At 36.4% G+C, this 17,351-nt stretch overlaps 1 protein-coding gene across 3 annotated transcripts in view; it reads right to left on the bottom strand.

Moving 5' to 3' along the window:
- Positions 1-402: 402 nt before the first annotated feature.
- Positions 403-17,351, bottom strand: part of LOC138324709 (serine/threonine-protein kinase LATS2-like) — a 38,409-nt gene continuing 21,460 nt past the window's right edge. For all 3 annotated transcript variants that reach the window (XM_069269786.1, XM_069269807.1, XM_069269797.1), the window contains 5 exons: positions 14,879-14,924; positions 11,164-13,914; positions 7,403-7,585; positions 6,283-6,389; positions 403-4,149 (listed from right to left, as the gene is read on the bottom strand). In XM_069269786.1, coding sequence (XP_069125887.1) covers positions 3,679-4,149; positions 6,283-6,389; positions 7,403-7,585; positions 11,164-13,914; positions 14,879-14,924 — 3,558 coding nt within the window. In that variant the 3' untranslated portion in view covers positions 403-3,678. The remainder of the gene's footprint in view (positions 4,150-6,282; positions 6,390-7,402; positions 7,586-11,163; positions 13,915-14,878; positions 14,925-17,351) is intronic.

The raw sequence follows: 17,351 nt of genomic DNA on the forward strand, positions 1-17,351 counted from the left end.
AATCAAATCAACCAAAAAATCCAATTAAAAAATGTTTAAGTTGAAAGCATAAATTTAGATTCGAATTAATCTATCAATTAATTAAAACCACCAGAACAGTTCTTACATGTACAGAATAATCAACTAACTTTCTTTCCAGTGCGAATTACATTCGCGACCCAAGTAAATGAATATCTACATCTTTTATATTGATAAGGATTTTTATTTAATGTTTAACTTTGCGAACTTGTTTCGAAATGAAAATTGTGAAAATTAGTACATGTAGCTGGTTTGCAGTAGCTTTTCTACTATTTATTTTTACTTTGGTATCTCTTTAATGTGGACAAATCAGTTACCTCCCTTATGACAGAGAAATACAGTACAGTACAGATGGTTAAAAAAAACAAACCACAAACACATATACTATTTATGTTGACATCTTTTATTTTGAGAATATTGCCAGTTTTATCATACATATTCCCAGTTTTAGGCCTGGCAGTCGTTACCCCTGTTGTAAGTGGCCATCTACTATACTACCATTATAGGCAGGGAGAGCACACTAATATGTACATGTAGGCTGTGTGCAAAATCACATTTACAGACTCCCTCCGAGGTGTCCACACACACCTGTACACACATACACACACCTGAATGCACATTTGTCACACTTCATCACATACAGTCCTTTTTGTGTCCGCTCTCATATCCATATAAACGTTTAGTAACAGCTATTTATCATCCTACATTTACACATGCAACACACATTCAACGCACACACACATCACACATGTACACAACACACATTCCATGCACACACCACACTCTCAGAGGAAATCTTTATACTGTACAAAGGTTGCACCATGGGAAATCTTGGCATACAAGCTGAAAGCTCAAGCCCTTTTTTATTACTTGTTTTATACATAGCTATCATACATACGGGTAAATGAATTCTATATATATATATATAATGTATATATATTTACAAACAAAACATACAGGACAGAAGCATTAGCTGTGTTGTAAACATGTAACATACACAGACACTAAAACAAACAGTTACCTTGACAACAAGGTAAACAAGGTCGATCAACAGGTAAAAACTAGATAACACAAATAAACAGCTGCACTGCTTGTTAAAAAGCACTTTTAGGTGATACCATTCCGAATCGGTTATAAATTAGGATATACCCTGCAAATTAGAACAAGTTGGCTAGCGCTGTCACTATACCACAAGGGCCTGGCGGTTACCCAGCCGGGCATTAGGGGATAGCCGGAAAAACAAATTCTCAACAAACACAAAGCTGGAGGGATGTTTAACAACAATGCTTTAACAGTTGATTTGGAGAAAACATGCCCATGTTCTTTAATGGCCTTTCCAGATTCTTAGGTAGAGTATCCCAAACATATTTCTGCGTATCAAAAAGAAAAACATTTCAATTTTTTTTGGGGGGCCATTTTCAAAATTGGAGTTACCTCCCCATTATCTATGGCAAACCTTTGCAAACAAACACATATTTCTGAGTAGCTGGTATTGGACCTGATTTTTTTAAAATCAAAAGACAAAGAGAATAAATTTTGTCCAAACCAGGAATAAAAAAGTTGTGAATTTGTTTTCAACAGAAAAAAATTGTTGGGATACTCTGCCCGATTTCTCCGTAAAATAAATTGTGAAATAACAAAGTATAATTAGATGTCTTAACACATTGTGTTGGTATCTTTTCTCTTTTTTTTTCCTCATCAGATATTTTTGACCCCATCAGTGACCCTTCAGATCCAGAGTTTGTACTTGTACAATTCCCAACACCGAATAAACAAATTTAAAGGAGTCCTTGGTAAAATTCTCACCAAACAGACATTGGGAAAAGGTCAAGTCATCGGGTCATTTTACGTTTACATTAAAACTTGTGATTATGTTCAATGTTCAGAATATATGCTCCGTGTATTACCGGGTTGTGATGGTGTACTAATAGGCATAGAATGTTACTAGTACAAGACCACAACTCTAGGTAGCACTCTTCTATGAGACTTTGTCCAGACCGTCCATTCTCCTTCTATTCGAAACAGATGCATGTGTACGTAATATAGGACTTCAGAAAAATCTATTTGTGACAAAAGATTTGTTAATACAAATGAACCGAAAACATCTTGCATGAATTTTTCCACAATATGTTAGTATTATTGTCAAAATATTTCCTAAATCCTAAAGACAAGTTTGACAACACACCACACTTGTCGAAGGTAAGAATAAGCTCTGTAAATCAGGTGTGAATTCTATCAAAAAATACCACATACAGAATACTGGTAATTCCACTTTAATTTAATCATTATGCTGAATTCAAACATACATCACTGACCAGAAAATATACATACACAATTTGCATATCAATATTTCATCTCGTATAAATCAAATTTATTAAATACCCGAACCATTGATAAGAGCACTTAATTGTTGATATTGCACAAAATAATAAGTTTGTTGGAGGAATTGAAATTTATTTTGATGAATTCTGATCAGACATTTGTCCTAATGCCTGTGTACACAATGCAGATCTTCAATACATGGACAATATGATTATTGTTTCTTGTATTATTGAGTCCATATTGTTGAGGATATTTTGTAGTGTTCCATATAAGGATACATTTAAACCCTCTAATTTTTATTGACATGTTTGGGTATCTAGTTTTCACAGCGATCAAACATCTCTTTCAAGAAATGCATAGTTTTAATATAAGACGTCCACAAGTACGTGTTGTCATAGTTACGTGATTTGTACAATGATGAAAGACTGTTTCGATAAACATTATAAACATTGTTTCATTGGTACAAAATAATATCTTTTCTTTGGATTTGATCCAAAATGAAACAAAAATCTTAACAACAAAATGTCTCCCTCACTCTGTAAATATCTGTGTAAAATCACACTCTCTCTCTAAATTAATGACCAGTTTGTCAATCAGTCCACAGGTCAACGAGAAATACCGGTATAACAATATCCTACACTCACAAATATCATCAAACGAAGTCCTTTGAAGAAAACTGCAACCCAAATATTTATCAAAAATAAATTTATTCACACCTGAAATTTCAAATTGAACCATTAAATCCTAATAACAGAACTTAAAGATTTCAAATGTAATCTCAGGAATGAATGAGTAAATTGCAGACAAACTTTCTGTTAAAATTTGATATATTTTAATTTTCTGATGTTGCAGTTTCTACAATGTTCATTTAGAAATAATGATGGAATCGCAAAAATACGGTCAAACTGAAATGTATCAATGATATTTTATTTTGTTATAAGACGTTGTTGGATTTTTTCTTCTTCAAATAATGGTATATCATTTAAAATTTCAACCAGATTCTAATATGGAGAGACTCTATGCCTGGTATATAAATATCAGGATAAACATAATCCAAAAGTTGGTTGGTCACACAAGCTATTTTATGCAACATGAAATCAAAACAATCCTTTTCACTCACATTCCATTTCAATCCATTGCTAAGCATTTGACTCAAAGAATACTTAATTGAAATAATGAACTTGCATAAAAATATCTTTTGAAGACTTAAGCGAGATGTATTTGTGATTTTGACCGATACTTTTGTGATCCCAGTCATTATCTTTGATGACTTCTGTAGCGTTGGATCTCAGACTCGACTAAATTCCAGCGGACTTATAGTCGAGTCAGGGTGTGTTGTCATACGTAAACTGGAGCGTTTGATGACTCGGATTCTGATTCCTTAGCAGTGTCAATTTCTTTCTCAACACCCTGATCCCAGTTTTTCATGGGATATGGGTGTCCACCATCATCAAAAAATCTCCGAAATGTAAACTCAAAAAACGCATGCTCTGGATGTTTTCCGTTGACAGGATGATCTGGTTTTTTGATTTCCTCGTCCGGATCACTTTCTCGGACTCTTTCCGGGTCTATAGGGTCAAAGTTTGATGTATCCGTGGGATGACTAATTTTGGGTTTATACAGAGCCGTTTGCTTCCTTAACCCTTCAAAGTTCAGAGAATAGAAGAACGGATGCTCCTTGATTTCAGCCGCACCTTTAGCGCCAAGACGATTCTCTTGATCACAGCACAGTTTTAAGATCAGATCCTCTGCTGGCCGTGAGAGATTGGCCTCCCTTGGAATTTTCAAGTTCTGTTTCCAATTTATCACCTACAAATAAAGACAAGGATAGCATTAAGATTTGTCTCTAAAAATACTCCAGGTTCTTGTATTACGATTTATTAATTTCAAGTGTAGGTACAACTGATAAAAACATTCCTTTAACTTAATTATGATATTCAAAATTCATTGATTAGTAGCTTCTCATAGTCAACAACCATTTCTTTTTTCACATAATAATTAATCTAGGCAAGAACAGAGCTTCAAGCTTGAAATTTTGTTAAAGTTAATTACCAGGCAGACTATTTTTAGGTTGCCAATAAATTTCTGGTCATAAATTGCACAGTCCTGTTAACCTAATTATGAATGTATATTTTGCTGTCTGCAAAACCTTCACTTGTGATATCCGAGGGAACAGCTAGCTTTAATCACACATCTTAAACATTTAACACATCTTAATACATTCTTGCATTTCAATAGTTTTAACAATTCTGCCACATGGAAAATCTGGTTAGTCTTATTCTGTAAAGCGTAGTGCATACAAGTCATGCATGTAAGTCTCAATGTTTATTGCAGCTAGCATCTTATCAAATTAATTGTCAGCACCAAATCAGCTACACATGTACCTAAATTCTGTCCTAAAAGTGGAACGAATTTCTAACTTCACCTGATCACTTGACAATTTTGTTAAAACATCACCACTACGATTATCTCCTTAAGGTGTTCAGGATTTCATAAGTTCTGAGCAGGGGGTCTCCCTGAACACAAAACAAGAGGTTGTCAGAATGACATCACTGCTATAACAGACCACTTGTATTGGTGATAATTTTTCCGGGACAAAGGAGACAGCATTCAGGATAGGAATGCCACAGGTAAAGGTCAAGGTCATTCACCTGTCACCCTTTTTTATGAATTTGTGCCAAATCCTTCTTTCTACCTTTATATTTTAACATCTAAGCACCAGACAAAAACGTGTAAGTATCTAGGTTAGTGTCTCATCTTTGCTGATCCGTGACGACATGTCGCTTTATTTTGGAAATCTCGGTCACCTATCGCCTAGCACGCACCCATGCATACGTGCAGATGTAGCCGTTTCACATATAGGTGAAATGCCATCATCTTGGCACTTCTAATATTACAATGTAGTTCTTTCTCTGTTAGCAACAAAGCTCAGGTAGCACATTTACAATGCAATCGATCAATACTCAAAAATCTGAAGAGACTAATTATAGGCCACTACCACTGTCACTTTTGTGGATAGATCTTTGACATGTATGACTAATTCAAGAACAAAAACAGTAATCCAATACTGTTCTCAAAGAATGCCACTAGAGAGGAAATTAAATTATTAACAAACATGAGTAATTGGTCACTTGAATAGAAAACTCCATGAGCCCAAGTCGATAGATAACCATAACGGATATACCTGTGTGTACCCAGACTATACTACCCCAGAACTAGATCTCCCCCAGGTAACATTATCCTTTGTACTAGAGGTATAAACACAGCAGCTGGCAGCTGAATCTCTAATATTAATAAGGTTTGATAAAAATCGTTGACCACACAAACAACAATATCAGTCCCTATTGATTTTCAGCAGTCGTGTGTATAATTTTAACCGATTACCTGTATAAATTACAAAGACACAGCTTTGTGTTTGTGGCTGCACACAGCCAGAAATAATGTCCCACTATTGGGTTTATTGACCATATTTTTCTGGAAAATTGAGGTGATTGCCGGGAGGGTATAGAGTGCAGGGTAGAGATAAGCCGTGGCACAAGGCATGGATAACATGTCATTCAGTTTGTAAGTCGTCTAGTACAAAGCTTAGTCGAGTCATTGTTAAGGCAAAATGTCCAACAGCAACAGCTGGGAAATCCCGATCAGTATGTGTGACCATGACCTTAGTTTAACGTAAAAAATGGGAAATCCCAATAATAACATCCTGACCATAACTTAAATGCTTTTCTGACCCCAGCGAGAGAACCAACTCTGATGTCATGATTTTTTCTATCGTAATTATCACGGTCATGTCATTAAATGACATCATATGACTTCTAATCTATAATTTCACTCCTATGCGTATGACAAACCTAAGGAGGATAAGGAATCATGTATCGGTACACTCTTAGTGTCATGTTACTGGCAGTTATTAGGCTATAGATGCCATGGTACCATGGTTACCTTCATTTGTGTTTCCTGTGGCGTTGGGGCATAGAAGGGAGGCTGTCCCACCAACATCTCGTATAAAATCACGCCGACACTCCACCAATCACAGCACTTTGTGTACCCTGTAAATGTCATCAAAAAGCATTATCGTCAAGATCATATGTACCCTATAAATGTCATTAAAAATATTATCGTCATGATCACAAGAATTAACGAGAAAACCTTTTTCCTGGACACTGTGCTACTTTCTGTTAGATAAGTAGACATTAATTTTCCAAAGTACAGCTAATACTTGTTGGTTCACAAATATACTAGGACCCTTATGATAACCCACAATATATTGATTTATCTGTCCATAGCAAATCCTCAGAAATAATGACTATACTTGGTAGAAACAGAAGTACCATAATACACTATATGTCATGTTTACCTACGATACTTGATAATATCACAGGTATACTAGGCATGTGGCATTCAATACCTTATTGTTTCTTAATCCAATGGAACCAAGATATATTATTTGCATATTGGTCTCAATATACAAGTAATAATCACCTCTGTGAAATAATCAATAATGTGTCCTGGTATCACATTGAATGTTTATTTCCTTTTTTTTCGCAAGCATCTTATCCTACCACTAGACACCTAATTATTCTACCAGTAGATGTGTCTCATTTTACCATATAATGTGTGTCTCATTCGACCACTAGATGTGTCTCATTCTACCACTAGATGTGTCTCTTTCTACTATATAATGTGTGTCTCATTTGACCACTAGATGTGTCTCATTCTACCATTAGATGTGTCTCATTCTACCATTAGATGTGTCTCATTCTACCATTAGATGTGTCTCATTCTACCATTAGATGTGTCTCATTCTACCACTAGATGTGTCTAATTCTACCACAAATGTTTCTACCACTAGGTGTGTCTACCCTACCACTAGATGTGTATTACTCTACCACTAGCTGTGTCTATTTCTACCACTAGCTGTGTCTAACTCTACCACAAATATGTCTTATTCTACCACAAATGTGTCTAATTCTACCACAAATGTGTCTCACTCTACCACAAATGTGTCTTATTCTACCACAAACGTGTCTTACTCAACCACTAGATGTGTCTCATCACCTACCTGAACCACTGAGGGCGAGGACTTCTGGAGCGATATAGTTTGGAGTGCCAACAAGAGAATGTGCGAGGCATCGGTGGTTGTGGCGCTTTCTTCTCCTTTCGAGGGGTTTAAGGGGTAGGCTACATTTACATTCGACTTCTGATGTGAAGTTCACATCCATGGAGTCTTGTCTCAAGTGGTGTCCTGTAAATCAAAAAGAAATCTCCATTAAAGAACAATTCCCCTCCGTTGTACTGAACAAATTCAGGATTTGCTGGCTGGCCATGGGTTCATTTCAATGTTAGCAGTCCTGATACTTTTAGAGTACATGCATGTGTTAGTTAAACTGTAGTAGCTGATGGCTACAACAGTAAATAAACAATACAATTGTTGTATGTCATAAAGAGAAATAAATTAAAGGAATTATATGAAAGTGAGCAATCACAAGCTTAAGTCTATATAAGTATTCAGAGGTGGCACTTATAAGTGCTAATTTCCTATCAATTGTAATTCCCTAAATACCACATCTGGTACTGGTATACCTAACAATTAACCCAAATAAAGGAAACACCTGTCCCACTTTGACCTATATTTCGAGACTGAGAAATGAAGATTTAATTTGGCTTGGCCTGCATACCAGGAATCTAGGCTAAAGTGTATTGTAAAAATATGATTGTTTACCCCTGATAATGGCTGTCGCTGGAATGTAGAGACATGAAAGGCCTTACACCTACATACATTAGTGTATGGCTTGGCTGACAGAATTCTGGGGTATATATTATATTGCCTCACCATTGTCACCCCACAAAGCCAGCATTATATCCAATTTCAATAGCATGTATAAATGTGGAGGCCTGAACATCTCCTGTTTTAAGCTTAGCTGGCCTTCTATACCCATTAAGATGGCTCACCGAGGTCAGGTTAACCCAGCAAACAATGGTAGTCGGTTCCATTTAAATACATTTTCAAAATACATACATGTACAGCTCACATGATATCAGCTATGTGGTAATGTTTTAAATACCTCTCGGGACAAAGATAGGAAGCTATGTCATTCGGAAAATCCACAGTAATTCTGAAAATGTTATCACCTGAATAAAAAAAACTTGCTACTGACGACTAATTTTACATGCATGTTTGTTTGTTACACTAAGTGTAATGAATTTTAACAGAGATAAAAATCAACAAATATTTACTATTTACTCGATCGAAAAATCCAGGTGTGTTTACTGATTGAACTTTGCGATCGAAACAATCCCTTCTCTTTACCTCACAGTATGTGCATATATGCATGATTACCAATTCCTTTACATTTATACATTAGGGAAAATGTGTCTAGACCAACATCACCTTTAATGAACATCTATAACTTTAGACAGGTAGGCTATATTTAGCTATAGCCTATAGTATTACACTCAAATAAGAATTCCTCAAGGAAAGAGAAGATGGATACAAGACCGAAAAGGACACAGGAAATACCATAGAATTACATAATAGGCTGGGTGGCCTAAATCTACCTCAAAATAGCTACTTTAAGTAGATATAACAGAGCTATCAAGTGTATCAATCTCCACAGGTTTAACCTTATAAGGTCATTGGCAGCTTAAATGTAGGTCATTCATGATCAACTACTGGATGGGTCAAAGTTTTAGATTAAAATCTGACACTTGTTTGCTTGTTTTTGTTTTATATTCTAAATCTTTAAAATTACCAGGGTACTTTCTTTATAAGGACCGGTCAGGTTTAGAAGGTGGAGGAAAACTTGAGTATCCAGAGAAAAACCAACGACCAGGGGTCAGTGCCCAGCGGTCAATACAGCTTTTGGCCCAATGCAAATTGGATTCATTCAAACGCAAAATTAAACCAAAAAGTGGAAGCATTATTGCTAGGGCTGGTGGTGACTTGTCAAAACACATAATAATAACTGATTGATGTTTGAGATCATCTCTCTGATGTAACCCACTAATCAGAACCCTTAATTATACACATGTAATTACCATATCAGTGACCCTGAGTGTTAGGTCACATTCTTTTGTAATTTCCAATCATATTTCATCTCTTTACAAGGTGGTGGATGGGTGAAGGGTGTAGGAGGTTATAACTGTCCACTATCTACCAAACATCCTCAGGAATGTGACCTAACTGTTATCTCGGTCAGTTTGCTCAGTGGTCAACTTTCAGGTATACAGGTATAGCATTAATTCTACTGGAGACAGTGAGGCCTATCAATTAGACACCTACACAATGGGCCTGTCGCCCAGATACAGCTGACCTCCCCAACCATGTCCTGTGATGGAGAGTGTAAGGCCAAAACTTCTACAGAGACAGTAACATCTATCTTCTATACATACAGGTATATATATATATACAATCCTTGTCATTCTTCTTCATAAACAATCTTTGGAATTTCAAGTATTTTTGCCAAAACATACATTTTTCACAAAAATTGATCAAGATTAAGAGTTTTCCACCAAACAATGACTCCATGCATAAGAACTTGCAGTTAGTTCCATGTATTTCTATATTGGTAAGGTTTTTTTTTAACTTCCACAGATCTAGACCATTCAAATATAAATTGAAAGTACATGTATGTTGTACATATATATCCTCTATACACAATCCTATTGTACTTAGATAAGTTTTCAGTTTTCTCAGACTAGCAAACATATAAGTATTGGAAGCTATATATACTGTTAAATTTTTATCGAAAGACTTGAAAGGATTTTGAATTGCAATAAAATATATTTTGTCAATGTATATGGTTTCCATGAATGTGAAACAGTATGCATAGGAATCAATTAACCAGTACATTTCATGTAATGGCACTAGATTGCATCTGGTACAGTCCACAAGTCATCGATTGTCTTGCTTTATTTGTAGTTATGTTTAAGATGTCTGACTTAATACCACAAGCCCTTTCACTCTAGGTTTTTCATTTGTTAACCAGTGCGGGGCCATTGCCAGGTATTGATTACAGGTCAGAGGTTTTTCTCTGGTTACTTTGGCTTTCCTTCACATCCTAAACTAGGTATGTCGCATTCTTATATTAAAACAAGAACTAACACTAGTTCTGTACCTATCAACGATACATAAAATTGTTTCTTTTTTCTTTTAAATGATTCTTAATAATTCTAATTATTTTTTATAATGTTACATGCTTCTGTAATTACTGTTTTATTTCAACAATTCAACATTCACTACATTTTGTTATTAAAAAGGACCCAACTGTTTTTAACAATTAATAAGCCAAAGAATTATTATTAGATGTTTGTGAAATCATTAGACCAGAAAATTTTTAATAAGGCCATGGAAATTTCTTAAAATAGCTTTTAAAAGAGATTGAAAATATGTATTTTTAATACTGAAAACAATTTTAATCCCTGTTTCAAATGCCAGATTGAATGCGTTTAAATCCTGGGTATTGTCCTTGTGTATGATAAACATCTAAATGAATTCTGTAACAATGCCAGCCTTTATAAAATCTAAGTAATCCCTATACTAATAAACCTTACGTAAGATTTAAATGTCTTCTGGGACCAACACTGGTCACATTATAAACAAACTAAACACTTTAACATATCCTATAAACAATGGACCTTTGTCAAATCTAGAAATTAATTAACCTTACATACTGTCTCCACTTTAAACATGAATTTATAATTGTATATTAAATTTACATATATGGCGTCCATGTTATATTGAACCTGAGATTATCTAATTATTTTGAGAGATATATAATGACAATATATTAATACCGTTGTGACACATCAGTAATAACTTACCTTGGGGCTGGTAGTACTTGGAATTGTGTGTCCATCGAAATCCCGTACATAATCCAAAGTCTGTTAATTTCATGTGTCCATCTTTGTCAATTAAAATATTGTCCGGTTTGATATCTCTGTGAATGAACCCCATCTTATGCACACTTTCAATGGCTAGCACTAATTCTGCGATATAGAAAACAGCGAGAGGTTCGCTGAATATTTCCATTTTTATAAGAAGACCCATGAGGTCTCCTCCGGGTACATAGTCCATCACAAAATACAAGTTATCACGATCCTGGAAGGAGTAGTAGAGTTTCACAACCCACTCATTGTCCGCCTCTGCTAAAATATCCCGCTCAGCTTTTACGTGAGCCACTTGGTTACGTTTTAATACATCACTTTTCCGTAACATTTTCATGGCATACAGTTGGTTCACCTCTTTCTTTTGAACCAGTGCCACTTCACCAAAAGCTCCAACGCCTAGAGAATTTATTTTTTCAAACATAGACTTATCCATTTTGGCTCGTTTTAATCTGATGTAGTTGGACTCTTTCTGATGAAGCATGCGTCTCATTTGATGCTGTGCTTCCTCAGATAGTCCTACTTTTGACATTTCACGTTCTAACTGTAATCGTCTTTTTTCTCGCTCTTTGTGAGATTTTAACACATTTTCTATATGTTGTTCCATGTAGAATTTGAATGCCTGCGGTGAATAATTTCGCACTAAAGTTTCACCTCGTAAAGAGTCTTTTTCCTTTGCATCGGCTTTTCGTTCGGGCATTGGTGACGTGCACCTTGTCTTTTCAGAGTGACTACAACTGCTTGCGTCAGAAACTGTTGACGTTGTTTCGTCCGTTTCATCGTTTTGTTCATTTTTACTTGCACCGTTAATTTTTTGTGAACTGTTCCTAGTCTGTTTTGTGGTGGAATGGGGCGGTAGAGGTGGAGGCGACACTACGGTTCCTTTTGTTGGCACAGGTGGAGGTGTGTCCGAAGATTCAGGAGAAAGTCTGTGTATAGGCACACGTGGTGGTAGAGGTGGCTGCTCCTGATTTTGCGCTTGAATTTGACCAAAATGCACAGGATAATTCATTTGTAACTGTGATGGAGAGGGATGAAACGGAGTCACTATTTGCACATGTGGGGGTAGATGAGTCTGTTTTCCAGGGTAAGGAGGTGGGGGTTTGTCTGGGATTGTGTCTGAGAGTCTATCTGGAATATCAGAGTTACTCGTCGATGTTGTTGACATGGGTGACTGATTCGTTCCTCGTAAAGATATAGGCGAGTCTGACCTGGGTGTTGACCCGGGAGTGTCAAGAGGGCGCCTCATATAGTCGTACGGTACCTGACGCTGAACCACAACACTTCGAGCAAAGTGGGGGCCATGTTGTCCTTTTAGATTGATTTGAATCTGAGGCTGGCTCACATGACCTTGACCTACCATGTGGGGATGCATGTTGTCAGGCCGCATCATTGAAGATTTCTGTTGTCCAATATGTGGTTGATGTTTAATTTTTATCTGAACTTCAGGTGTTGGTGGTCGAGGACTTGGCACCCCCACTTTTGCTTCATAAGACGACACATAATTTGTACCAGGCGACTGCGTCGTCACATAATTTGTACCTGGCGATTGTGATGTCACATAATTTGTACCTGGCGATTGTGATGTCACATAATTTGTACCTGGCGATTGCGACGCCACATAATTTGTACCCGGAGACTGTGATGTCACATAATTTGAACCAAACGACTGTGAGGTCACGTAATTTGTACCACGAGTCTGTGCAGTGATATGGTTAGGCCCCGGTGACTGTGACGTTACGTAGCTAGTGCCTTGTGCATGAGAAACATAGTTTGGCCCTGGAGACTGGGCCGGGGACATGGGTATTGTAGCTGTCATTGGCTTAGGTTTAGTCACTTTTTTACTCTTTACTGTTTCAGACACAATTTCTGGTTTAGTACAGTATGCCATTGATTGTGCCGGAGAAATACCAGTCTTTTTGAGAACATTATCTGATCCCGTCACAGACCCCGGACCAGTATTATTAACAGTAATCTGAGTCTCATACCGCGGCGTCGGCCGATACACCGGCGGAACTGTAGATGATATAAGGTGTGACTGTTCCGTATGACCCGTTACGTTAACTCCTGGGTGCTGACTATAAGGTGGCGGCGGTTTGGAATAACGAATGGTTATCTGCCCCTGACCACCGGAGCCCATCCCACCAGGGTTTGATATGGTCACTAACTGGCCTGAAGGACTTTGTACGATGACAGGCTGGCTGACCGGACTCCTGCGTTGTTGTGGTGTAATATGCCCCGCGTGTGTCAGACCCTGCGCCTGCTGCTGCGGATGATGATGATGATGGGGATTTAACTTGGTACTGTGCTTGATATGTGGCTGTCCGGGTGTAATTTGCTGAAGATCATTGGGCGATGGGATCATGTTTATCGGTCGCTGAGACAACTGTTGGTTGACCATTTGATGGTGGTGGTTTATTTGCGAAGGTTCCATCATTATTGTTTTATTCATTGGTGGCGTTTGGCTTATCCCGGGAGCTGAACTGCTCGGAATTGGTATCCTTGGAGGCACAGGTGGCGGAACCTGGTCACCATTGGTTACCGGTGTTATGTTGGCCACCGTGGTATCATTAGGTAACGTCCGACTAGGCAGTGAACACTTAGGACTATCTGACCTTTCACTAGTACTGTCTGTATATCCATTCTGTACTGGCATTTCAATACTCTGCTTTCGATTCTGGAGAAGTTCTGAAAAGAGAAAGAAAATTAATTAGTTTAACCTATTGAAATCTTATAAAATTCACGGAATTGTCAATTTATGAGTGCTCATTGTACTTAACCAGCTATAAATGTCTGCAAGATATATAAATACCCCACACCTTCATAATACATCTCCATACATCTATAAACAAGATATATAAATACCCCACACCTTCATAATACATCTCCATACATCTATAAACAAGATATATAAATACCCCACACCTTCATAATACATCTCCATACATCTATAAACAAGATATATAAATACCCCACACCTTCATAATACATCTCCATACATCTATAAACAAGATATTACTCTGCAAGATATATAAATACCCCACACCTTCATAATACATCTCTATACATCTGTAAACAAGATATTACTCTGCAAGATATATAAATACCCCACACCTTCATAATACATCTCTATACATCTATAAACAAGATATTACTCTGCAAGATATATAAATACCCCACACCTTCATAATACATCTCCATACATCTATAAACAAGATATATAAATACCCCACACCTTCATAATACATCTCCATACATCTATAAACAAGATATATAAATACCCCACACCTTCATAATACATCTCCATACATCTGTAAACAAGATCTGCAAGATATATAAATACCCCACACCTTCATAATACATCTCCATACATCTATAAACAAGATATATAAATACCCCACACCTTCATAATACATCTCTATACATCTATAAACAAGATATTACTCTGCAAGATATATAAATACCCCACACCTTCATAATACATCTCCATACATCTATAAACAAGATATTACTCTATGTCATCAGGGACTAATGTCAACACAATTTCCATCAAACATAGTAAACAGAAACTAGCTTTAAATTGCCATTTTCTAATAAACAAAGAAAATTTAATCACAACAATTTAAAACAAGTAATCTGATGAGACACTTACGTGACTTGTCGATCTTGATATATCCATTATGGCCACCAATCGACTCCTACAACAAACCAAACAATGCAATCAGACTTACAGAAAGAATTCATACAAGTTTATTTCTCTTATTTAAAGTTTTAATTACAATTCAACAGATTTTAATGCAGTCTGAAAATATCAAAGCTATTGGTTTCTTTATTTGATTTCTTTTGTAAATAGATTTTTTATGGCTTACTTTGAGCAATAATTTTATGAAAGGATAGTCCAAATTTTGTCCTATTAAATGGGCAAGCACCCCCTCCTTTACACGAATATCACAAGAGTGAATATATGTACCCTTCACCAAGAGAACACTGGGCCCCCTATTTGAAAATAGCCTCCCTCCCCACTCATCTCCCCTCTCTGCCCCATATATATAGGATATCCCATTTTTGGAATACCCTTACATTATGCACCTATCCCTTTTGTAGTTTCCTTCCTTTTTTCTATAGAGGGTATTATATGATTCTAAAGTGTCTACTCAATGACACATAACTAAAATATGTTTCTGTACAGTTCATATTTTCTGTTATATTCCAGATTAGAGATATTCGAGTCACACGTAAGCGTTAAAATAAAATAAATCATTTTTGATAATAAAATTAAGTAAGTAAACAAATCATGAACTTTGAATTTCTATTCCAACAATGACAATATAATAGATAATGTTGAACAAAGGAACCATCATTCAAGACGTCCTTTCTATCAAGACATCATTTTATTTCTCTGTATTTAGTAGCAGAGGTGGAAAGCTATATGTGAACATTGACCCTTTGGTAATAAAAGACTAAAGTACTAAAGATCCATTCTTAAAATATTTTCACAGGTTTAAAGTAGGCCCACTGGCCAGTGATGGGCCTAGTACCACCTTCAGTGGGATATGTAAGCCATGTAACTCTAGGTGGCATCAGGCCAAACTCTTACTAACATTTCCAATATTGCACTAGCACACAGGATCTCACTACCAAACTCAACCCATTGGAGCAAGGTCAGGAATTCGCTCAGCTCAAAGTAAAATCTACACCATTGAGAAAGTTTCTTTTATGAGTTGTGTATGAGCAATGTGTTGGGTTTGATTAGTGCCGATCAATAGATCTTATTGTACCAAGGTTTAGGTACACTTACTGCTTATTACATATAGACAAACTCCACATAACTACAAATCTAGACACACCAAACTCAAGTGTGAATGCAGCAATTTATATTTAGTACAACCACATGTTCTCTTCACACTTGTATCATGCATCGGTCAATCGGTCAATCTGAATTGGGTAGGTGCTCAACTTGAATCCACATTCCTTCACATTTGTTAAGTGGTCAATGATCCTAGTGAAAGTTGTAGGAATTCCCCTACATTCACCCCTTTCAGTAGGATAGCTATAAATAGATGCCAGTAAAAGTTGGGGAATCACTCATTTCCACATCTATGATATTCTATAATAGTCCCAGTAAAAGTTAGGAACTCCCAATATTTGAATCCTCTTTAGGTGAGATGTAGTTATAAATATTCCCAGAAAGGAATGGAGGATACCTTATTTTCATCGCTTTGATATTATACAATTATTTAAAGTTGGGAAATCCCATATTTTCATCCACTTTAAGTGAGATATGTCCCCAGTAAGGGATGGGGAGTCCTTAGGTGTATATGATATCTATATTCATGCACAGTCCCTATATACATTTCCTTTGAACAGTAGTGTTGTTTGTGTTCTCCCATCACCGTCTGGCTTCCTGGTATGTCTGAGCTAGCTAGTGTTCTACTACAGACATGCCCAGATACACAGACAGTAGTTAAAATTGTTGGGAACACATTTCACTTATCTAAGATCTTTACAATATCTTTTTTTCTAGGATATCTCTACTACTTATCAGCTGTTCTTAAAAGGAATGTCTTCAACTGCCCAAACCTGGCCTCATGCTGGTCACATACGCAGTAAGATGAAAATTCCCAAATCACCCTATTGCAGGACTGTATCTGTTCTTATACTCAAGACTTCCTGATATATCTTAAATACCTCTGAAGAATCTATAAAATTGTGTTTTGTAGGATTACGTAACTGTTCTACGTTTAACAAACAAACAGGAAAAACAAAAGCGTAATAACAACAATATGGACAGAAATAAACAAATCAGCATGCTTCACCGATATAAACGAGACTGATTTACCGATTCTCAACTGCATAGCCAGATTATACAAAATCAAGAAATGGATCGATATCTCTTTTAATACATGATGTTTGTGCTTGAGGCTTGATGATATAGCTTGCCACCATAATAGCATCCATATTTATACAGACTCATAGAATTCTTATAATTATAAGGTCGTCACAAGTTAAAATTACACACTAACTCTTTAATTAAAAAATACAGTTATAACGAACCTTAGGGAATTAATAAAATTACTTTGTTATATAGGAACCTTGATAAGGCCAGTATACCTTAATCTGATGAA

The sequence above is a fragment of the Argopecten irradians genome, chromosome 1 (genome assembly GCF_041381155.1).
Source record: "Argopecten irradians isolate NY chromosome 1, Ai_NY, whole genome shotgun sequence".
In the NCBI taxonomy this organism is placed as follows: domain Eukaryota; kingdom Metazoa; phylum Mollusca; class Bivalvia; order Pectinida; family Pectinidae; genus Argopecten; species Argopecten irradians.